This window comes from Azolla caroliniana, unplaced genomic scaffold (genome assembly GCF_043228905.1).
Source record: "Azolla caroliniana isolate FFs.n. ecotype wild unplaced genomic scaffold, voAzoCaro1.0.p SCAF_4, whole genome shotgun sequence".
Taxonomy (NCBI): Eukaryota; Viridiplantae; Streptophyta; class Polypodiopsida; order Salviniales; family Salviniaceae; genus Azolla; species Azolla caroliniana.
The window spans coordinates 22,373,478-22,398,585 of NW_028230439.1; the positions used below are offsets into that span (position 1 = coordinate 22,373,478).

Genomic DNA, 25,108 nt, shown 5'->3' on the forward strand with positions numbered 1-25,108 from the left:
CAACAAAGGGTCGAAGGTCAATGAATTATCAAGGAGTCCAAAATCAGCCTCCCAGCTAAATTTGATGGTTCGAGGACGCATTTCCGAGGTTTCTTGAATCAAGTGCGGTTGGTAATTCAAATGCATCCCATGCGTTATTCGACAGATGCATCACGAGTCGGGTTAGTGGGCACCTTATTGATTGGCATAGCGTTGTCATGGTTTGCTCCATTATTAGAGACAAACTCTCCTCTACTACATAATTTCGAGGAGTTTATCAAAGAATTTAAGGCTTGCTTCGGAGATAAAGATGGGGCAAGAACAACAATCAACAAGATTCGTACACTACATCAAGGTGATCAGTCAGCATTGACATATGCAGCCAATTTCCGTCTCATCGCAAGCGATATTCCTTGGGATGAACAAACCCTAATTTAGCAATTTCGTTCCGATCTTCGTAGTGATGTGAAGAACTTACTTTTTACCCTCCCCGAGGATCCAAAATCATTTACATAAGCTATTAGTCGAGCAATACAGTGTGATAATCGTCTTTTTGAGTGTCGATGTGAGCGACAACAACAAATAACAAGATCAAGATTCACACCAACTTATGCATCAGTAACGGCACAATCATCTCCAAGGCAAACATAAAGCCCTACTCCAACTCCAAGGCAAACACGTAATCCAACCCCAATGGATAGGCCTACACCCATGGAGATGGATATGACCCAACAACGAGGACCATTGTCGGAGGAAGAGAAGCAACGACGCCGAGCAAACTGTCTATGCTTATATTGCGGGGGTCCAAGACATATAGCCATTCATTGCTCCCATAGGCCGAGATGTCAGTTAAATCAAATTCACAATGACAATAAAAATGAGTCCAACATTTTAGAAGCACTTAGTGATTCTAATATTATGAATAATCCACCCTTGTCCAATAATTTTGAAGTCCTAAGCCAATTAGAAGAGGAGTCAAACGAATAAGTTCGACCAAAATTGGAGCCATTTGGTTGGACAACCCTAGATCTGTACAACCTAGTGTAGATTCCATTTCATCCAAGCACGTTAATAGAGTCTTCTCAGCCCAAGTACAAGTTAGGACACCGAGTTGTCAACTTCAAGTCCAAGCCCTCTTAGATACTAGAGCCAATTCTTGTTTCATGAATAGAGATTTTGCCCAAAAACATCAAATATCCTTGTATCCCCTTCCTTGCCCAATTTCTGTAGTAGGGATTGATGGACGTCCCATAGCATCCGGGAAGATATTCGAAGAGTCTGAGCCAATACACATACTCTTAGGTTATTTAGGATGTGTAGTTTCCTTTAACATAATCCGTAGCCCTGAGCATCCAATTGTCCTTGGTTTGCCATGGTTCAAGCTACATAACCCAAGAATCGATTGGAGGAGGCGAGAAATTTCGTGTCCTTCAGCAGAAATAATCATTGCTAAGGATCGAACCCAAGACTATTCCCTTAAAGAATATAGTTCTACTAGTGCACCATCTCCTTTTCATCAAATCTCAACCATCAAATTGGAACAATTGTCCCAAGTGGGAGGAAAGAACAAATTTTTCTTATTTGCAATATCAGTGACACCTTCTAATGCCACTCAAGGGAATTCAGGCATCCAAATTCCTAAAAAATATCAAGAATATGTTAATGTTTTCGCCAAAGTCAAAGCTAGTGTACTTCCAAAGCATCAGTCATACGACTGTCCCATTGACCTCAAACCCGGAAAAGAGCCACCGTGGGGTTCGATCTACAATCTATCACCAACTGAGCTTGAGGTTCTTCAAGAATACATCGAGTAGAATCTTGCACATGGGTTTATTCGAAATTCATGTCTCCAACCGGTGCTCTAGACAATATTTTTGGTGAAGAAAAAGGACGGTTTGTTTCGTTTGGTTGTGGACTATCGGGGATTAAATAAAGTCACCATAAGAAATAGGTATGCTCTACCTTTAATCTCCGGTCTTTTAGAGCGCATTGGTGGGGCAAAGCATTTTACAAAGATTGATTTAAGGGGTGCATATAATCTTGTTCACATTCGATTGGGAGATGAGTGGAAAACTGCATTTTGCACTCGGTATGGTCATTTCGAGTATACAGTCATGCCTTTCAGGCTCACAAATGCACCCGTAATTTTCCAACGTACGGCAAATGACATTTTCCAGGATTTTTTGAATACCTTCTCATCATCTATTTAGATGATCTGTTGATAAATACTCTAAAGCACAAGAGGAGCATGATATACATGTCCAGAAAGTACTTGACCGCTTAAGAAAGTATGGTCTATGTGCTAAACTTGAGAAGTGTAGTTTTGACAACGAACAAGTCGAATTCTTGGGTTATATTATTTCATCCAAGGATATCTTCATGGCAACCCCCGCGTTCTGTTCAAGACGTCCAATGTTTCCTTGAATTTGCTAACTTCTATCACAAATTCATATAGAATTATTCAAAGATTGTGTTGCCTCTCACCCAACTCACCAAGAAAAATCAAGCGTTTCTTTGGACTATTGAAGCGGACAAAACCTTTACTCAACTGAAAGAGGCATTCACATCAACTCCTATCATAGTGCATATTGATCCCGAAAAGCCATTTACCATTGAGGCGGATGTGTCGGACTTTGCATTGGGGAGTATCCTATCACAACCAGGCAAGGTCGGGGAATCTCATTCAATCGTGTTTCACTCAAGAATATTTATTGTTGCGGAGGTAAACTACGAAGTGCATGACAAGGAGTTGCTAATTGTGGTCGACTCTTTCGAGCAATGGCGACATTTCTTGGAAGGATCGCCTCATCAAATCATCATTTATAGTGATCACAAAAATCTTACGTATTTTCAAATGACTTGAGTGTTAAAAAGGAGACAAGCTCGGTGGGCACAATTTCTAACTCATTTTGATTTCAATATCGTTTTCCGCCCCGAGAAACAACAAGGGAAGACAGATGCTCTATCTCGGTGTTCATATCTTGCACCTCGACCTGGAGATCCAGCCTTTGACAATCAAAAGCAAATTCTCCTAGGACCATCAAAACTACAAGCAACAACAGTTTATGCCACACCGCATAATTCATGCCTTGTTGATACTATTCGCCAACGACTTCACTCCGATAATTTCACTAAGGATGTCTTGACCCACATTAATCCAAGCCATGCATCTTGCTCCACATTGCAAGGGTCATCTCAACACGATCAGGACTTCAAATGGCAAGATGGCTTACTCTTTTACAAGAATCTCCTTTACATCCCTGATGAATCACCTTGCCTTCAAGTATTAGAGCATTGCCATGATGCGCCTATGGCTGGAAATTTTGGTAATGCCAAGACCATGGAGTTGGTGAAGCGCTCTTTTTGGTGGCTTCATTTGCAAAACTTTGTCGAACATTATGTTCGTACATTTGACACTTGTTGTTGAGCCAAAATACCCAAGCATCATCCTTATGGCTTGTTACAACCATTACCGCCTCCAACCAAGCCATGGCAATCTATTTCTATGGATTTCATTATGGATTTGCCACCTTCAAAAGGCTTTGATACTATTTTAACAATAGTGGATCGATTTACCAAGATGGCACATTTTTTACCATGTGTAAATAGCATCAATAGTCAGGAAACCGTAGATATCATTATGCGTTGTCGTGAAGATTTTCGGCAATAGTGTGAAAATCCCATAAAACGTACGAAATCGAGTATGAATCACGTAGTACAATAATTGTAAAGATAACATTTTAAATAGATTTAATATCTAAGTACAAAATGATGGAGGTTTCGAATGCACTTTATTACACGAGAAACGGACAACTAAATGTCAAGATATGAGGGTATAAAGTTTGTAAAAAGAAAGGAGAAAATTGTGAGATATCCCACATAGGCACGACAAATACAGCTCTCATCATATATAAGGTGGAGCAAAAGATATTATCTTTGTGTCTATGTGTGGAGTATAGAGAGTTCAAGGTAACTTGAACTAAGAATGGAGGTGGGCTAGCTTCTCGTAAAGGGTTTTGGCCAACCAAAACCGGACCGGCGATGGAGCTGGTGATCCGGCGGCAAACCGGCAACGATGATCCGACGGCAATCCGGCAATAGTGATCCGACGGCATCCGGCACCGGTATCCGGCGACGACATCCGGCGGCGGCACCGGTATCCAGCGACGGCATCCGGCGAACCAGCGTCCGGCGACTAGATAAATAAATATATAAATATATATATACATATTTACATATACAAGGAGGGCAAGTAAGGATTCGAACCTTGCACCTCCAAGTTAGGAGTCAATTGGCTTACCATTAAGCCATGCTATTTAGTTGAAATTATATTTCTATCATTGTACTTTTGAATGGAAATTCTCATACATGAGAGCTAAAATGGAGTGACATGGTTATCATGCACCACATGTAATACATAAGCGCCAAATGGCAAACATGCAATTTATGCATGTCTTGTACCCTCACATGCATCATATGCATGAGAGCATCTAGAAAAGAGAGAAGGGGGAGGAGAAAAAACACGATTTTTTTTTATTATGAAATTAAGAAGAAGAAATTCGTTATCAAATCGATGGTGTAACTTGTTTCTTAAATCCGAAGATAAAAAGTTCAATCGATCTTTCTCAATCGTTTAATGTCAACTTCTCTCTTTCCCAATCTATCTTAAATACTTTCTCGCCAAAGCTTGTATCGACTCTAAATCCTTCTTGTCCAGAACCCCGGCGGTTCCGCCTCACGATCCGCGCGTAGTGACGGATCTTCACGACAGCGTGAAGTGTTTCACCATCATGATCTTCTAGACGATATAATTACCGATTGTGGTCCATAATTTATCTCTCACTTTTGGAAGCACCTATGGGCAGGCCTCTAAATCTCCTGTAAACTCTCTTCAGCTTATCATCCACAAACCGACAGACAAACCGAGCGCAGGAATCAAACGCTCAAGCAGTATCTTCGATGCTTCATCAGTTATCAACAAGATGATTGGAGTAATATTTTACATCTTGCTAAGTTTGCATACAATATCACGGTACGCTCTTCTACCAAGGTTGTAACACCTTTCTTTGCCTATACACCGGCAACCATCCTCGATGGTGTATCTTGGATCTTCCCAAGGTCGCACGAAAACCTAGTGCTAAGCATCACCTTCATCGACTACACTAAATCCAGTTAGCACTATCTTCAAATCTTCAGACAACTCAAGCACAACATAAGACCAACGCAGATCATCATTGTCTTAAGTCTCCTTTTAAGGTTGGTGACCAAGTATGGTTGCTTCGTCATCACATCAAAACTACCTGGTCATGTGAGAAGCTCGATTATCAGCGCTTAGGTCCTTTTCTCATCACTACGCAGATTAATGATGCAACCTTTCGTCTTAATCTTCCAGCACACATGCGACTTCACCCAGTCTTTCATAGCACTCTTTTGGAACCTTGTCGCACCTCTTCCATTCCTAATCGTGTCGTGCCACCTCCTCCCTCTATCCAACTTGCTAACGACCCCGAATATGAGGCAGTAACGGAACTCAAACGCTCCTTATGCACAACGCTCGGCCACAACCGAGCTTATAATCACACACACACAGAAAACGGAAATAATGAACGACACAAAGAAGAGAAGAGTACACAGGATGTTTACGTGGAAAACCCCAAACTAGGGAAAAAACCACAGCAGCCCACAGGTTGCGAACTATCACTATGCTAGAATGTACAACAGTGAATTCACGGAGGCAACGACCTCGTGCTCACGATCTTCGCCACAGGCGGCGGTTACAACAGAGGCAACAACCTCTTTCTCTCTCTCTCTCTCTGTACACAGTTACGTGCACTCTCTTCTTCTTGCACCAACAACAATGACAACAACAACAACAACAACATAAAAGTTTGCCCTAAGTCATATTTATACTAATATGACTTTTCGGCTATTTACAAATATAGCCATGATGGGCTCTCATAAAAATATTTACTAATATGTCTCTTCATCCGATGAGCACTCCTCATCAGGTCTGCACCATCCGGCTCTCCGTAGCCGAGTACTCCTCATCCGGTTCTCACCGGGTCTGCACCATCCGGCTCTCCGTAGCCGGGTACTCCTCATTCGGTTCTCACCGTGTCTGCACCATCCGGCTCTCCGTAGCCGGGTACTCCTCATCCGGTTCTCACCAGGTCTGCACCATCCGGCTCTACGTAGTCGGGTACTCCTCATACGGTTTCGGCCTCGGCCTATCGGCCTCGGCCAAGTTTGTTCTTCAGCACTATTCTTCTCCCTTCCCATCCGGAGGGACCTGTCTCCCAACAGGCAGCAATTATTCTTGATTCTAAGATTGCGCGGAATAAGCTCTATTATCTGGTTGATTGGGTAGGCTATCCTCCGATTGATCGCACTTGGGAACCCGTCAATAATGTTTCTAATTCTCAAGCTCTTGTCGACGACTTCCATCGCCGCTATCCAAACAAACCGGGCCCTACATTCTTAACGCCACCTTCCACTCGTCATTCTCAAAGGGGGGGGATAGTGTCATGAATACATAAACATGATGGCTTCACCTGGGCTTAAACCCAAGACCTTGTAATACATAATCCTAAAACCCTAAACCCTACTGGTTCCATGCAACAGAACCAATACAAGTCTCGACACAAGGGGCATGTCTCATGCTGGACCTATGAATAAGTAGTAGGCCCAATAAGAGAGAGAGAGAGAGAGAGAGAGAGAGCATGAATGAAAGAGAAAGCCTAGAGAGAGCAGAGCTCCCATGGAACCATGGAGGAGAAGAAGGAATGGCAGGTCCCCTGCTCCTCCTCCCTCCTACTTATGCCCAGCATCTCCTCCTGCTACTGGCTCTTTCATCGCTTTGGGAAGAGCAAAGACCTGGAGTCCTATCGCCACATCTATCATAGCCTGCTCAAGCGATCTGGCCTCGCTCTCCATGCCTTCCTCGCCAATCACCTCATTCGCATGTTCGCCCTCTACGGTAGCCTCACCGATGCTAACCATGTCTTCACCGCTTGCATTCCCTCACCCGATGCTTTCACGTGGAGTGCTATCATCTCTGCTATGTCAGGGCCAGCTCATCATCATTCCCATGTTGAGGATGATCACCATGATGACCATGATCATGACTTATGGCGGATCGACCAGCTTTGCTATGCCGCCATGATGGATGCCAATGCCCATGCCGATGTCCATGTCTTGTCTTCTGCACTCACCGCATGTGCTCGCCTAGGCGATGTGCGGCTTGGCAGGCTCATCCATGCCCACATCATTCATGTCGGACTGGAATGTACTACTCCATCTATAGGGAACTCCCTCTTGGGTATGTATGCCAAATGTGCGAGTATGGAGGATGCTTTTAGAATTCTGGAGGTACTGTCGTCCCCATGCCGAGATTTGATAACTTGGGGGACCTTGATCTCAGCATGTGTGCAGCATGGGAATAGCCTGGAGGCCTTACATCTATTCAATCACCTCCAACACGAAGGCCTGCTAAAGCCCAATGAGTTTATCTTCTCCAGTGCCATCAAAGCATGCTCTATGGTGATGTCTGCTTGGAATGAAGGGCAAATCATTCATATGAATGTGGTTGAGAATGGGTTTCATGCAGATGGTTTTATCGGAAGCTGTTTGATTCACATGTATACGAATCATGGAAGCCTTCGGGATGCATGGGCGGTGTTTTCTAGTTTAGCTAAGAAGGATGCAGTGACATGGACATCAATGATGGATGCATTTATTCATCATGGTATTTACCAACGTGCGTTTGATCTTTTCCTTCAAATGGGCATGGCAGTCATCGAGGTGACGCAGGTGACCTTTCTCAGCATTGTGAAAGTTTTTAGCACAAATGAGTGCCTAGGTGATGGGATGTTACTTCATGCTTATCTTATAGAAACAGGAATTCGAATGGATAAGGCCATCGGTACTGCACTTATTGATTTCTATAATAACTGCTTTAGTCTATCGGATGCATGCAGTGTATTTGAGGGGCTTTACAAAAGAGATGTAGTGACATGGGATGCAATGCTGTCAGGGTGCGTGGCGCATGGAAATGGAGATGCTGCTTTGCAATATTTTTTGCAAATGCAATGGCAAGGTTTGAAGCCAAGTACAGTTACTTTTATTATCATCTTGCAAATCTTTTTTATGCCTGGTACTATGACTAGTGGAAAACTAATGCATGCTCAAATTGTTGAAAACGGTCATGAACAGGACATTGTAGTTGGCAATTCTCTCATCAACATGTACTCCAAGCAGGGGGCTATATTAGACGCATGTGTGGTGTCCAATGCCTTAGTCAAGCATGATGTGGTAACATGGAGTGCTCTCATCAATGGGCACATAGAACAGGGATATACTGAGGATCATAAATTTGCATTGTCACAAAACATCCTCTTGAATAAGCTCCCGAGCCCAATAGTCACATGAGTCATTGATGACCGTCCCATAGAATCAGGTGATATAGTCGAGGAGTCTGAGCCAATTCGGATAGTTCTTGGTGATTTGGCAAGCATAATCTCTTTCAACATTATTTGCAGTCCAGAACACCCAATAGTTCTAGGTCTCCCTTGGTTTGAACTCCATAACCCAAAGATTGATTGGATGAAAAGAACAAAGAACAAAGCTCGCATCCCTTGAATGTCCGACATGTGATACTAGATCCCCCTATGTTATCGACCATCTCTCTACGTCAGTTGTGTGAGGAAGGGGGGAACGAGGCCATGTTCATCTTCGCAATAGTAGCAACTCCATCACCCACTTTACATGAAGCGGACATTAAACTACCAAAGAAATACAAAGAGTGCTTAGACGTCTTTGATAAGGTAAAGGCCAATACATTGCCGGAGCATCAGTCATATGACTGCCCTATTGTCTTACAACCATGGAAAGAACCTCCATGGGGCCCAATTTATAATCTCTCCCCTGTAGAGCTACAGATTTTGCGGGAATATATCGATAAGAATCTGTCAAACGGATTCATTTGGCACTCTAGATCCCCAGCTGGTGCACCTATCTTCTTCGTTAAGAAAAAGAATGGGACTCTTCATTTGGTCGTGGATTATCGAGGCCTAAACAAAGTGACTACTCGGAATAGATATGCTCTAACGTTAATCCCGAATCTTTTGGAACGTCTCAGTGGACCAAAATATTTCACGAAGTTGGACCTTTGCGGTGCATATAATCTAGTTCGGATTCATTCGGGGGATAAATGGAAGACTGCTTTTCGCACTCACTATGGACATTTCGAGTATACTGTGATGCCATTCGGTCTCATGAATGTACCTGCAGTTTTCCAACACATGGCAAATGATATTTTTCGAGATTTTCTCGATATCTTCACTATAGTTTACCTAGATGACATCTTAATCTACTCGAAGGCCCAATAGGAGCATGATGAACATGTTCGTCAGGTACTACGTCGACTACAAGAATATGGTCTCTATGCAAAATTAGAAAAGTGTAGTTTCGGCCAGAATCAAGTGGAATTTTTGGGGTATGTTGTATCATAAGATGGTATTGCTATGGACCCCATGAAGGTGCAAGCAATTTTAGAGTGGCAGACGCCCTTATCAGTGCGCGATGTACAATGTTTTCTCGGGTTTGCAAATTTTTATCAAAAATTTATGAAAGGTTATTTCAAGGTTGTGCTTCCGCTCACTCAACTCACACACAAAAAACTCAGCCATTCATATGGAGTTCAGATGCAGCTGAAGCATTTGAAAGCTCAAAACAAGCATTTACAACAACACCTATTTTAGCACATGTCGACCCAACAAAATGCTTCATCGTTGAAGCTTATGCATCCGACTTTGCACTAGGGAATGTCCTATCCCAGTTTGGAGATGATGGACATCTACACCCTGTCACCTTTCATCCCCAAAAGTTTGAACCTGCAGAGATCAACTATGAGATCCATGACGAAGAACTTCTTGCAATTGTGGATTCTTTTCAACAATGGCGATATTTTCTGGAAGGTTCTTCTCATCAGATAATTGTTTACAACGATCATAAGAACCTAACATATTTCCAAAATGCTCGAGTCTTGAGTTGCCCACAAGCCCGATGGGTGCAATTTTTGACTCACGAGACTAATGGCCAAACTGAGCGTACCAACTAGACTTTGGAGCAATATCTTCGTTGTTTCATCAACTACCAACAAGATGATTGGGTTGATTTTTTGCACTTGGCTGAATTCGTTTACAACAACTCAGTCCATTCTTCTACAGGATATTCTCCATTCTTTCGCAAATATGGGTTGTCATCCTCGGTGGGCAATGAATGCGCATCCAGGCGTTCCTACCAACCCTGTTGTTGAGGATTATCTTAGTCGCCTCCAAGAAATTCACGCTACCATTCGTCACAATTTGCATGATGCTCAAGTTACACACAAGCAGCTTGCGGATCGTCATTGTCATGATAACACTCACATCATGCATCGAAAGGATGATGACACTCACATTATGACTCGAAAAGATTTGAACCCACGACCTTGTTGTACACATGTCAAATCCTTAACCATTGTATTAATATTCTTATATGTATAGTCTCTAGAATATGAAATCTAATATCATAGGAATATTCTATATTACTCTACATTCTAGAATGACCTAGAATATTCTAGAGTGTTCTATACCACTAGAACCTTCTAGAATACTCTAGAGATCTTCTAGATTACTCTACATTCTAGGATAACCTAGAATATTCTAGAGTGTTCTCTATTACTTATAAATAGGGATCTACCACCCATCCCAAACCTAAATTGGTTCAACGCCATTTTGTAGCCTACTCTTTGTAATCCATTTTACGCTTCAATACAATAATTCTCTTCAATTATCTCTCTATCTCTTTTTCTCTCTTTTTCTCTCTTTCTCTCTCTCAGTCTTGACAGTTTGAACCAATTTTTTTCCTTTCATCTCTTCGTCTTCCACAAATCCTAACAAGTTCTCTTCTTCCTTCTCCTCTCCTCTCGTAAGCTATGGAGTCCGTGAGCAAACAAGAATACATGCGTGTTCTTTCTGAGCTCAACATGCTCACGAATAAATTTGTGGCATTAGAGCATGAGAATCAAAGGCTACTTGGAGATCTACAACACGTGAGCGCCGAAAAAGCTCAACAATATGAAGAGTTATCACAACGGGTTCATCAACTCGAGGCGACTATATTGTCATTACGTGAGCAAGCGTCGGGGGCTCAGAACTCCCCTAGAGAGCCAAAGATCAGCCTCCCTGCCAAGTTTGATGGTACGAGATCTTTATTTCGAGGCTTTTTGAATCAAGTTCATCTAGTTATTCAGCTACATCCCAATCGGTATCCAACTGATGCTGCTCGTGTGGGATTAGTGGGAACTTTGCTATGTGGTACGGCGTTAGCATGGTTCGCACCACTTCTCGAGAACAAATCACCATTGCTGGAGGATTTCGAGGCATTTGTTAAAGAGTTTCAAGCTAGTTTCGGAGACACCGACAGCACTAGGACAGCAATAAACAAGATTCGAAGGCTCCGACAAGGAGATCGTCCCGCGTCGTCTTATGCAACCGATTTCCGTCTCTTGGCATGCGATATCCCTTGGGATGAGGCAGCTTTAATGGATCAATTCCGTCAAGGTTTGAGAAACGATGTCAAAGATCTTCTTCTTACTTTCCCTGAAGATCCGCAGTCACTTACAGAAGCTATTAGTCGAGCTGTGCGATGTGATAATCGCCTATTTGAGCGACGTTCTGAGCGCCAACAAATGTTACGCCGCCAACCTGAGCAGACTTACGCTTCCGTAGTCGCAACGCCTCCACAAGTTTCTAGACCCATTACAAGGGATGGCCCCACTCCGATGGAAATAGAGTCAACACAACGTCGTGGGCCGTTATCAGATTCTGAGAAGCAACGACGTCGAGCGCATCGCCTCTACCTGTATTGTGGTGGTCCAGGACATATAGCTGTAAATTGTCCACATAAACCTAGGCGTCAAGTATACCAAGTAAGTGCCCATGAAAACCCTACATCGAGTTCTATTGTTACTTCTAATAACATAAATAAGCCTCATAGTCCATGCCATGAGAATAGATTCGATGTCTTGAGTCAATTAGAGGATGTGTTAAACGAGTAAGTCCGGCCAAAATAGGAGCCATTTGGCTGGACCATCCTAGCTATGTAGAGTTAGTTCCTAGTCGTGGTTCCATTTCATCAAATCAAGTGAGTCTAATTTTTTCAGCACAAGTCGAGCTTACCACATCTACATGTCATCAAGTCCTAGCCTCTACCCTTCTAGATTCTGGAGCCAACTCTTGTTTCATGGATCGTGAATTTTCCTTGTCACAAAACATCCTCTTGAATAAGTTTCCCAGCCCAGTAGCCGTAGGAGTCATTGATGGACGTCCCATAGCATCAGGAGATATAGTCGAGGAGTCTGAGCCAATTAGGATAGTTCTTGGCAATTTGGCAAGCATAATCTCTTTCAACATTATTCGTAGTCCGGAACACCCAATAGTTCTAGGTCTCCCCTGGTTTGAACTCCATAACCCGAAGATTGATTGGATGAAAAGAACAATTGAGGAGACCCGGGAAAAAAGCACAAACCCTGCATCCCTCTCTCCTACATGTGATAATAGATCCCCGAAGTTATCGCCCATCTCTTTACGACAGTTGCGAGAGGAAGGGGGGAATGAGGCCATGTTCGTCTTCGCAATAATAGCAACTCCATCATCCACTTCACATGAGGCGGATATTAAACTTCCAAAGAAATACAAGGAGTTTTCAGATGTCTTTGATAAGGTGAAGGCCAATACATTGCCGGAGCATTGGCCATACGACTGCCCTATTGACTTACAACCAGGGAAAGAACCTCCATGGGGCCCAATTTATAATCTCTCCCCTGTAGAGCTAGAAACTTTGCGGGAATATATTGATGAGAATCTGGCAAATAGATTCATTCGGCATTCTAGATCCCCTACTAGTGCACCTATCTTCTTCGTTAAGAAGAAGAATGGGACTCTTCGATTGGTCGTGGATTATCGAGGGCTAAACAAAGTGACTATTCGAGATATGATCTACCATTAATCCCGAATCTTTTGGAACGTCTCAGTGGTGCAAAATATTTCACGAAGTTGGACCTTCGCGGAGCATATAATCTAGTTCGGATTCGCCCGGGGGATGAATGGAAGACAGCTTTCCGCACTCGCTATGGACATTTTGAGTATACAGTGATGTCATTCGGTCTCAGAATGCACCTGCTATTTTCCAACATATGGCGAACGATATTTTTCGAGATTTTCTTGATATCTTCACTATAGTTTACCTAGATGATATTTTAATCTACTCAAAGACCCAAGAGGAGCATGATGAACATGTTCGTCAGGTACTACGTCGACTCCGAGAATATGGTCTCTACGCAAAATTAGAAAAGTGTAATTTCGGCCAGAATCAAGTGGAATTTTTGGGGTATGTTGTATCGTCAAATGGTATTGCTATGGACCCCATGAAGGTACAAGCAATTTTAGAGTGGCAAACGCCCCTTTCAGTGCGTGATGTGCAATGTTTTCTCGGGTTTGCAAATTTTTATCGAAAATTTATTAAAGATTATTCCAAGGTTGTGCTTTCGCTTACTCAGCTCACACATAAAGATCGACCATTTATATGGAGTTCAGATGCAGCGAGGCATTTGAAAGCTTAAAACGAGCATTTACAACGGCACCTATCTTAGCACATGTCGACCCAACAAAACGCTTCATCCTCGAAGCTGATGCATCCGATTTTGCACTAGGGAGTGTCCTCTCGCAGACTGGAGATGATGGACAACTACACCCTGTCGCCTTTCATTCACGAAAGTTTGAAGCTGCAGAGATCAACTATGAGATCCATGACAAAGAGCTTCTTGCAATCGTGGATTCGTTTCAACAATGGCGACATTTCCTAGAAGGTTCTTCTCAGCAGATCATTGTCTACAATGATCATAAGAACCTGACTTATTTCCAAAATGCTCGAGTCTTGAGTCGGCGACAAGCCCGGTGGGCGCAATTTTTGACTCACTTCGATTTTATCATCATATATCGCCCTGGGATGCAGCAAGGCAAAGCAGATGCTCTTTCTCGGCGCTCTTATATGGAACTTCGTCTAGGGGAACCTGCATTTGAGCATCAAAAACAAATCCTTTTGGGTCCTAATCGATTACGATTAATGGTAGTTAACGCCATAACAACTCTTGAAAATTCCACTCTTCTTGATTCCATTCAAGATCATATGGCCACTGATGATTTCGCCAAGGATGTTTTGGATCATATTGTCCCGGATCGTGCTTCTTGCTCATGGTCGAAAAATCCTCGTAATGACTATTGTCAGTTCTATTGGCATGGTGGTTTTCTATTTCGACAAAATTTATTGTATGTTCCTGATGGTCCCCCACGGCTACAAGTTTTGCAACATTGCCATGACTCACCAATGGCTGGTCATTTTGGAGTTCACAAAACTCTAGAATTAATTTCTCGACGCTATTGGTGGCCTCGCCTTCGTCATTTTGTTGAGGATTATGTTCGGAGTTGTGATATATGTTGTCGATCAAAGAATCCTCGTCACCGACCCTATGGCTTACTACAAACACTTCCCATTCCGGAAACTCCTTGGAAGTCTATATCCTTGGACTTCATTACTGATCTCCCAGTTTCAAAAGGTTTTGATGCAATTCTCACAGTGGTTGATCGATTTACCAAAATGGCACATTTCTTGCCATGTACAAAGTCGATTACTAGTCAAGAGGCGGCTGATCTCGTTATGCGGGAGGTATTTAAGCATCATGGTCTGCCGGATGATATTATTAGTGATCGTGGTCCACAATTCATCTCAAAGTTTTGGAAGCACATGTTCAAACTTCTTCACATTTCAGTTAAGCTTTCTTCGGGCTATCATCCTGAAACAAATGGCCAAACAGAGCGTACCAACCAGACATTGGAACAATATCTTCGTTGTTTCATCAACTATCAACAAGATGATTGGGTTGCTTTTTTGCACTTGGCGGAATTCGCTTACAACAACTCAGCCCATTCTTCTACAGGATATTCCCCATTTTTCGCAAATACGGGTTGTCATCCTCGGTGGACGATGAATGCGCATCCAGAAGTTCCTACCAACCCTGCTGCCAAGGATTGTCTTAGTCGCCTCCAAGAAATTCAAGCTAACATTCTCCACAATTTGCACGATGCTCAATTTACACACAAGAGGCTTGTCGATCGTCATCGTCTAGACTCCTCAAAAAAGTTCCGCATTGGGGATTATGTATGGCTTCTCCAACACAACATCAAGACCACTCAACCTTGCAGTAAATTGAATCACCAACGTTTTGGCCCTTACATGATCACTGGTAAGATAAGTGATGTTGCATTTCGTCTTGACCTCCCTCCACACATGCATCTTCATCCGGTGTTTCATGTATCCCTTTTGGAACCTTATACTACAAGTTCAATTCCGGGCCGACTTACGACACCCCCACCACCTGTCAAGTTCTTGGACGGGCCTGAATTTGAAGTTGTTGCCATTCTCGATTCTAAAATCATGCGCAACAAGTTGTATTACTTAGTCGATTGGCTAGGTTATACCCCCAATGATCGAACTTAGGAACCTGCCGCAAATCTTTCCAATGTTGGAACTCGTCAATGCATTTCATCGCCAATATCCTTGTAAACCAGGTCCTAATACAAACCCTACGACCCGTGAGACGTGTCGTCGAAGAAGGGGGATAGTGTCATGATAACACTCACATCATGCATCGAAAGGATGATGACACTCACATTATGACTCGAAAGGATTTGAACCCACGACCTTGTTGTACACATGTCAAATCCTTAACCATTGTATTAATATTCTTATATGTATAGTCTCTAGAATATGAAATCTAATATCATAGGAATATTCTATATTACTCTACATTCTAGAATGACCTAGAATATTCTAGAGTGTTCTATACCACTAGAACCTTCTAGAATACTCTAGAGATCTTCTAGATTACTCTACATTCTAGGATAACCTAGAATATTTAAAGTGTTCTCTATTACTTATAAATAGGGATCTACCACCCATCCCAAACCTAAATTGGTTCAACGCCATTTTGTTGCCTACTCTTTGTAATCCATTTTACGCTTCAATACAATAATTCTCTTCAATTATCTCTCTATCACTTTTTCTCTCTTTCTCTCTCTCAGTCTTGATAGTCATCGCCTAGACTCCTCCAAAACTTTCCGTGTTGGGGATATTGTATGGCTTCTCCAACACACCATCAAGACAACTCGGCCTTGTAGTAAATTGGATTACCAACGTTTTGGCCCTTACATAATCACTGGTAAGGTAAGTGATGTTGCGTTTCGTCTTGGCCTCCCTCCGCATATGCATCTTCATCCGGCGTTTCATGTGTCCCTTTTTGGAACCTTACACAACAAGTTCAATTCTGGGCCATCTTACAATACCCCCACCACCCGTTGAGTTCTTGGAAGGACCCGAATTTGAGGTTGTTGCCATTCTCGATTCTAAAATCATGCAAAACAAGTTGTATTACTTGGTTGATTGGTTAGGCTATATCCCCAATGATCGAACTTGGGAACCTACAACAAAACTTTCCAATGCCGCGAACATGGTCACCGCATTTCATTGCCAATATCCTCGTAAACCAAGTCCTAGTACAAACCCTACGACTCATGAGACGTGTCATCAAAGAAGGGAGATAGAGTCATGATGACACTCACATTATGCCTCGACAAGATTTGAACCTTCGACCTTGTTATACACATCTTGAATCCTTACCCATTGTAATAATATGTAGGCATTGAGAGCTTATGAGAGTCACTATAATGCAAAAAGATTGCATATGCATTATAGAGACGATACCCTCTTCCATGTGAATACAATCACATACAAGTGAATTGGAAATACCCTCTTCCATGTGAATACAAGCACATACAAGAGAATTGGAAATGAGGAAAATCCTCACAAGAGTTTGGTAGCTTTGGAGAAAGGTTTTGCCATAGATTTATCCTCATCTATTTTTCTTTATTAGATTTCCTCAACTATGCCTTGTTAGATAGGCTCATTGCAAAACCTAGGCGCCCATTTGTAATATATATTATACTCTTTGCAACTTACAAAGTAAGAGGTTTAACAATACATATTTGCACCCCCACTTTATTCTCTTCCTCATGTCCACAACATTTCAACCTCCAATTCCCAAATTCATGGTGCTATTGCATATAAAAGAACATGTGCTCAACAACCTCGTCATATTAATTTTATATTCCCAAGATTTCTTGTTTGCCATCAAGATTGCATTACTTTGAGCTTCAACATTGTCAAGCCAAAAGATAACTTTCAAAACTGTTTACCCAGCAAAACCTCGTTAGGTGTGTAAAAGCAGCCATCTAGTTCATATAAAAGGTTACTAGCTGCCTATCAATATTAAATCTCTTCGAGCTTCCACATTCTCAAGCTTAAACCTTACTTCACAACTGTTCACCCAGGAATTCTCATTGGACGTGACGGTGTGTCGACTTATCCGTACCATATCTAACTTCCACTCAACAAATTTTAAACTACTGCAGTTTGCAGACTTTATGTTTTTGAAAGTAGGAACTACAGCATCAAGGAATTTAAAGACTTTGTTTATGATCTTCAGTGGCAAGGCTGAATTCAGATGGATTTATGATTAGGGCTTACTTTCAATAGAAGCTCAGATTGTTTATAAGAACTCACTAACCTAAATTCATGGAACACATTCATTTATTTCTAGCTCATACAAACGAAAAGTTTGCTGGTGAGAATATCTGGCCACTAAAAAACTGTCCTTTCAGCAGGTTGAGGCAGTGACAAAAGACACATTAAAATTCCTGAGCGATCATGCTATGCTCTTACCATATTTCATAAAAAAGCTTGTAGTTGTACAAATATATTTCGGTGTCAAAATTTATTTCGATTGAAGGATTGAGGGAGAGATCGCCTTGCTGCTAGAATGCGGATAGAAACAAATTCCCTCCAAAGGTAGCTTGCTATCAAAAAACTGAATTAACAGATGAGCTCATCAACGATATATATATAGAAGATGCTCTGACCTTTTAATGACAACACTACTACTCCATGTTCTTCAACTACAAAACACAAAGGCATGGAAAATGTAAAGTTGAGAAAGGTCTGTTTAAGATTTAGCTGTTCTGGCCTATTATCTTTTAAGAACTTGAGTCCAACCTGCATGATGCTAGTTTCAATTGTTTATCTTGAAGAATTCTTGCAGCGAAAGCATGTCTATTGGGCTTCTTTTCAAACCTTTGATTGCTTCAAGAGTTGCAGATGCCCCTGCAACTGTTGTTATTATTGGAACTTTGTATGCAAGGGCTGTACGCCTGATGTGGCGCCCATCCTTTTGATCAAGCGCATCACCAGAGCTTGTTATGACAACAAGTTGAATGTGGCCATTGGCCAGGACATCCCCTACATGTGGGCGACCTTCATGAACCTTGAGCACCTGTTTTACTGCCACACCATGTGATTCCAGCAACTCGGCAGTACCTGAAGTGGCAAGTATGCTGAAACCAAGCTCTACGAATTCTTTAGCAATGGGCACAACCTTTGGCTTTGTGGCATCATTCATGCTGATAAAGACAGTCCCAGTGAGCGGCATCTTTTGGTTTGCCGCAATTTGTGCCTTTGCAAATGCCATCGCAAATCCATAGTCAATCCCCATGACTTCCCCCGTGCTACGCATTTCTGGTCCAAGTAGAATATCACAACCTTGAAATTTATCAAAAGGAAGAACTGCTTCCTTTACCGAGACGTGGTGTGGGATAACTTCCTCAGTGAAGCCAATATCATGAACAGATAAACCAGACATGAGAAGCGCTGCATACTTGGCCAAAGGTCTGCCAATAGCTTTTGAGACAAACGGAACTGTTCTGGAGGCCCTTGGATTTGCTTCTAGAATATACACTTCATCTGCTGGTGTGATGGCATATTGACAGTTCATTAAGCCATGCACCTTAAGCCTCTTTGCTAGATCTGATGTCCACTTCCGAATAACTGATAGTGCATGCTCACTGACGGACTTCGTCGGAATACAGCATGCAGAATCGCCCGAGTGGACACCTGCCTGCTCAATGTGTTCCATGATACCTCCAATCACCACATTCCCATCAGCATCAGTCAGAGAATCTACATCAATCTCAACAGCATCAGTCAGGTACCTGTCAACAAGAACAGGCCTCTCTGGATCCACCTCCACTGCTGTTTCAAGGTAAGCTTTCAATCTATCAGCAGAATAGACTATCTCCATGGCTCGTCCACCTAAAACATAAGATGGACGAACCACCACAGGAAATCCAACTCTCTCAGCTATCACAAGGGCATCTTCTTCGCTCCTTGCAATGCCACCAGGAGGCTGCTTGATCCCAAGTTCATCAAGCATTGAGTTGAATCGCTTCCTATCTTCAGCAGCATCAATTGAATCTGGGGATGTACCCCATATCTTAACAAAGCCATTTCCACTCGCAGTCTTGGGTTTGAATTCATCAAGATAGTTCTGTATTGGCACTGCTAATTTCAAGGGAGTCTGACCTCCAAACTGCATTATGATTCCATCTGGTTTCTCTAAATCGATTACATTCAACACATCCTCGACAGTTAGAGGCTCAAAATAGAGCCTATCACTAGTATCATAATCTGTGGAGACAGTTTCTGGATTGGAATTCATCATAATTGTCTCAAATCCAGCATCCTTATATCATTTAGAAAAGATAATTTGATCAGTTAGTCTTATATAAATTTTCTGCATGAACATACTTAACAAGCACAATATGTTACCTGGAGAGCAAAGCATGCATGACAGCAGCAATAATCAAACTCAATGCCCTGCCCTATACGATTCGGACCACCACCCAAAATGAGCACTTTCTTCTTGTTGTTTGGAGAAGCTTCACATTCTTCCTCATAGGAAGAGTACATGTATGGTGTGTGCGCTTCAAATTCTGCTGCACAGGTATCCACTCGCTTGAATGTGGGAACAATGCCGAGACTTATGCGATGGGCCCGAACATCTTTCTCTGTGGAAGCCGTAGAATAAGCTATTTGCCTATCACTGAATCCTCTTCTCTTTACTTCATACAGATCTTCTTTAGTAAGTTGATTGAGAGTAGTTTCACTAAGAAACTTTTCTACTTCTAGCAGCTCGCCTAATTGTGAAAGAAACCATGGATCAATAAAGGTAAGTTCATAAAGCTCATGTTCCGACATTCCCCTCTTGAGGGCAGCATATAATGCAGTCATTCGATCTGGATTTGGTACACGTAAATTGTACTTGAGCTTTTCCCAGTCCCAGTCTAGCTCTTTAACCTTTTCACAGCCCCAACCATAATGACCAGTCTCCAATGACCTGAGAGCTTTTTGAAACGATTCCTGAAACGTCCTACCCATAGCCATAGCCTCCCCGACAGATTTCATCTGTGTTGTCAACACTGGTTGAGAACCAGGAAATTTCTCGAAAGCAAAACGTGGAATCTGCATTTGAAAAAATAAACTTTGACAAATTATTCATAATAAGCAGAATTGAGGACAGCAAACAGGGACAGAATCTGCATGTGTGAAAACGAATTGTAGACTGACCAGTGACCTTGATTTTAAAATCTCACATGCAGTAATTAGTAGAAGCTCAACAAAATATTAACAATAACGAGAATTGAGGACAGAAAAGAAAGGATGGTGGTGTTCTCTGTCTATAATGGTATGATTGAAAATGCCCTAAAGTATTTGGCAAATAAACATGGAATATGGTATATAGTGCACAATGGCATACAACTCAAGCACGAGGCATCAGAAAATGTAAATGGTATCTATAAGTTATAAAATCAGGAAAACCAACAGTTTAGAAGTTAAACAATTTCCTTCGTTTCTTTTCTTTACTCTTCTTTTCTTGAGGGACAAAAAGCCAAGACAGCTTCAGAGAAAACTTTGTTACAGAGCCGAGAATAGCTTTAGAAGGCTCCATCAGGCACCACAGAGGGTTGGCTTGAAAAGTATCACAAGAACTTAATGAGTCAAAAGCCTCTGTATCCTTTACCCTTTTAAAATCAATTATTTGATAAACACTCAATCAATTTCATCCAAAGGCAATTTGGTGGGACAGTTGGTGATTGTTTCTTCCACGATAGTAGCTGTTGATTCCTTTGCTCTAGCTTTAAACAAACTCATTTCTTCTCTTCTGTAATATCCTTCTCCTTGGCACTTTAACAGGCTTGAGGTCCTAGTTTCAATGATACCATGCATAATACCCCTATGCTCAAAGATCATGCAATGTATAAATATAGCATCTCAGTGAACTGAGAAAAATGGCATACTTCAACTGGTGCATTTAGGCAACTAAGATGTGTGCCTTCTGGCACTTCTATGAAAGAAATCTCAATCTTTATTTTATGGTTGGACATGTCTGTGCAATCTTGACTAGGGCAAACCATCTCCTACAGCTTTATAGCTATATACTTTGCTGTTCAGTTATTAGAAGATAATTCAAAGTTAACCAGAACTTTAAGCTTTAGAATCGAAGTGCCTAAAACAATTTCCCTAAATAATATAGCATCAGAGATGCAACTTTCCTAATCTAAAGGGACTTGGGGTTAGTGGTGAGTGTGTAGACTAAACAATAGAACGAGTTTCAACCCCGAAATGCAATTCATTAGGACATCTTTAAATAATCATGTCCAGTCATATGAACAGGGGAACTCGTTACGACTTTATAGAAAGGGAAGTGTAAGCAAGTCCTAGAAGGGAAACTCTTGTGTTTTTATGCATCTCCATTTACAATATCAGGATGTAGAAAATGTTGTTTCGGCTACATGCATGCACATGGAAAACACATTCTCTCTTCAGGAAAATGATACATCCATGACTCAAAACCATGATACTAATTACTACAAATGCAACATAATGAAAAACCAGAGTTCTAATCTTTTAACCGGAAAACATAAAGATATGGTATAATTTTCTAAAGCACAGACTGATAGAAAACAACTCACCTTTGTGACAACATAATCGATAGATGGTTCAAAACTTGCTGGGGTTTTTTTGGTGATATCATTGGGAATTAAATCCAATGTATAACCAACAGAGAGCTTTGCTGCCATTTTGGCGATTGGAAAGCCTGTAGCCTTAGATGCTAAGGCAGACGACCTTGAAACCCTCGGATTCATCTCTATGACCATAACTTCGCCATCTTGTGGATTAACAGCAAACTGTACATTGGATCCCCCACATTCCACACCAATTTCTCTCATTATTGCTACTGCTTGGTCCCTCAGGCGCTGATATTCTTTGTCAGTCAGAGTTTGGGCAGGCGCAACAGTAATAGAATCACCAGTATGAACCCCCATTGGATCAATGTTCTCAATTGAGCAAATGATGACAACATTGTCCGCCAAATCTCTCATCACCTCAAGCTCATATTCTTTCCATCCCAACAGAGATTTCTCTACCAACACTTGTGAGCAAAGACTGGCAGCTAAACCTGCCTTACATATCGCCTCAAACTCCTCCTTGTTGTAAGCAATCCCTCCACCAGTCCCTCCAAGCGTAAATGCAGGCCTTATGATCAAGGGATAGTCACCAATCTTTTGTGCTATTTGAAAGCACTCCTCAAGTGTTGTTGCAATCCCAGAAGGTGGTGATTTCACTCCAATCCGATTCATGGCTTTCTTGAAAAGATCCCGATCCTCTGCCTTCTTGATGGCGTCCAGCTTGGCTCCGATCAGCTCTATCCCGTACTTTTCAAGGATCCCTCCTTCTGCCAGCGCGACTGCGAGGTTCAATGCGGTTTGTCCCCCCATGGTTGGGAGCAGAGCATCTGGTCTCTCCTTCTCCAGGATTTTCTCCACTAATTCAGGAGTCATGGGGGTGATGTAAGTAGAATCTGCAAGTTCTGGGTCCGTCATGATGGTTGCCGGGTTTGAATTTATGAGAATCACCTCATACCCCTCCTCCTTGAGCGCTTTACACGCTTGAGTTCCCGAGTAATCAAACTCGCATGCCTGCCCAATGACAATGGGCCCCGCCCCAAGTATCAGTATCTTCTTGATATCGGTCCTCTTCTGTCCTTTCACTTTCAAGCCACCCTCCTCAGCTGCAAAAACAGGGGCCTGAAAGGAAGGAGGGGGAGGAGCAACCCTGACTTCAGCAGAGACCTGGGTGCGGATCTTCCCAGTTGCGAATTTCAGAGATGGTGGAGGCAGAAAAGGAGATGGGCACCATCGAGGCCGCCCAAAACCAAACGCAACCCCGGATCCGACAAAACCCAGATTGAACTGAGAGGAAGATGTAGAGGCAGCAGCGACAGAGGTCATGCAAGAAGCAGCAGGGGGTGCCATGGAGAAGGAGATGGAGATGGAGATGGAGATGGCGATGAAGGAGCTAGGAACTCGAACACACTAAACCGCACGCAGCACAGCTGAGTTCAGCAGCTATTCAAAACCCTAAAAAAGGAAGGGAGGATCCGTGCCTGTCCCCTCCTGCATTGACGATGGCCCTACCCCCCCCCCCCCCCCCTACCCCTACCCCTATAAAGCCGACAGACGCCTCTATCTACTACCTCGGCAATACAAATTGTATACACATTCCATTAGAATTCTGGATTTAGGGTTTTGGCAGGAGGACACAGATAACACAGGACAGGAACAGGGGAGGAGAGAGGAGAGAGGAGAGAGGCTTTATTGATTTGTTTATAAGCTCATTGTTGTGGACCTCATGCATGCATTCTCTCTCTCTCTCTCTCTAGCATGATGTCGCACTATTGTCTATACACATGAAGCAAGCCCATTAGAATCCAAGAATTAGGGTTTTGGCAGCACACAGGACAAAACACACACACATAACATAACACATGAAACAAGCCCGTTAAGGTTTTGGCAGGACACAGGACAAACACACAAAAGAGAGGAGAGACGCTTCATTGATTTGGTCCTGCTCATTGTTGCAACCTATTCTGGGCATCTGGGCAGCATTGCCTTGTCCTTTTGGCCCTCTCATCCTGCATGTAGGATGTAGCCCCCCCCCCCCCCCCCCCTCCCCTCCCTCGTGAATGGCCATTAGACAGACATATGTTTGTAAAGGCGATTGTTATATGTTGGCATCTAGTATTGAAAACGAGGCATGTTCCCCTCGCATAATAGTTATGTTCCATTGAAGAAGAGGTGTACATGACTATTTACCTTATGAGTGGATGTTTGATCGTTGAAATGCACAATATGCCTTCATATGAAAGCTTATGTGGAAGAAAGCTTGACTTCTCACATTTGAAAGTGTTTGGCGACATTGTGTATGTGCATGCATTGGGCAAGATCGGCATAAAGTTGGAAAGGTGTGTCTTCGTCAACCAATTTCTTGAGCATAAAGAGTACAAGTGTTACAACCCTTCAACCTAAATAGTTTGTGTTAAAGCAATCTTGTGTGCAATAAATTGGCATCACGGTACACCCAAGCTTAATGTCAACCTCACTTGTGAGGATTAAGGATGACATTGACGTTAGGTTGGGCCAAACACCACGTGGCCATGTTGATAACTTGTTTTTCACCATGATAAGTTGCCTAATTAAGCTTGAGACCCTTAATTATAGAATGTCACGGTGTGGAGTGACCATAGCACGACTTGATAATGACAAGGCCTAGTTATCGAGTATGAAGATGACTATAAAAGCTCCAATAGAGAGAAAGCATGCTCCATGGAGCCAACAAGCTTGGTGTGTCTATCGTGAGGACACCCAATGTGAAGAAAGACCTACAAAATGCGCAAAAGAAACAACAATCCTCCACTCATTAGAAAATTTGTAGCAAAAGAAACAACAATGCTCCACTCATTAGAAGAGCTTCATGGGCTAAGGTGGTGGGTTCAAAAAGAGGAATACGGAGAAAAAGGGAGGAAGTGGAACAATGTAGAAAACGATGTAAATATGTAAAGAGACAAAAAAAGTATTTAAACTTAATGGTCTAGTGTTTAAGGTTATTGATTGCATGGGACAACGTAGAGGTTTCAAGGTTGGCATGTGTGTGGGAGTTAACTACCCCTTCATTGAATTTCAATGAAACGGGGCATGTAAACATTTATTACATGTGGACATCTCTTCATTGAATTTCAGTT

General features: G+C 42.3%; 2 protein-coding genes across 2 annotated transcripts; one reads left to right on the top strand and one right to left on the bottom strand.

Moving 5' to 3' along the window:
* Nucleotides 1-6,744: 6,744 nt before the first annotated feature.
* Nucleotides 6,745-8,406, top strand: LOC147865447 (pentatricopeptide repeat-containing protein At4g18520, chloroplastic-like). The gene has a single exon (XM_087318665.1). It carries the CDS (start codon nucleotides 6,745-6,747, stop codon nucleotides 8,404-8,406), a length of 1,662 nt encoding a protein of 553 aa, XP_087174791.1.
* Nucleotides 8,407-17,822: 9,416 nt separating this feature from the next.
* Nucleotides 17,823-23,378, bottom strand: CARB (carbamoyl phosphate synthetase B). The gene is made up of 3 exons (XM_087318260.1): nucleotides 21,999-23,378; nucleotides 19,795-20,487; nucleotides 17,823-19,708 (listed from the first exon to the last, which is right to left on the bottom strand). Exons 1-3 carry the CDS (start codon nucleotides 23,340-23,342, stop codon nucleotides 18,203-18,205), a joined length of 3,543 nt encoding a protein of 1,180 aa, XP_087174386.1. The 5' UTR covers nucleotides 23,343-23,378; the 3' UTR covers nucleotides 17,823-18,202.
* Between the last annotated feature and the right edge of the window lie 1,730 nt (nucleotides 23,379-25,108).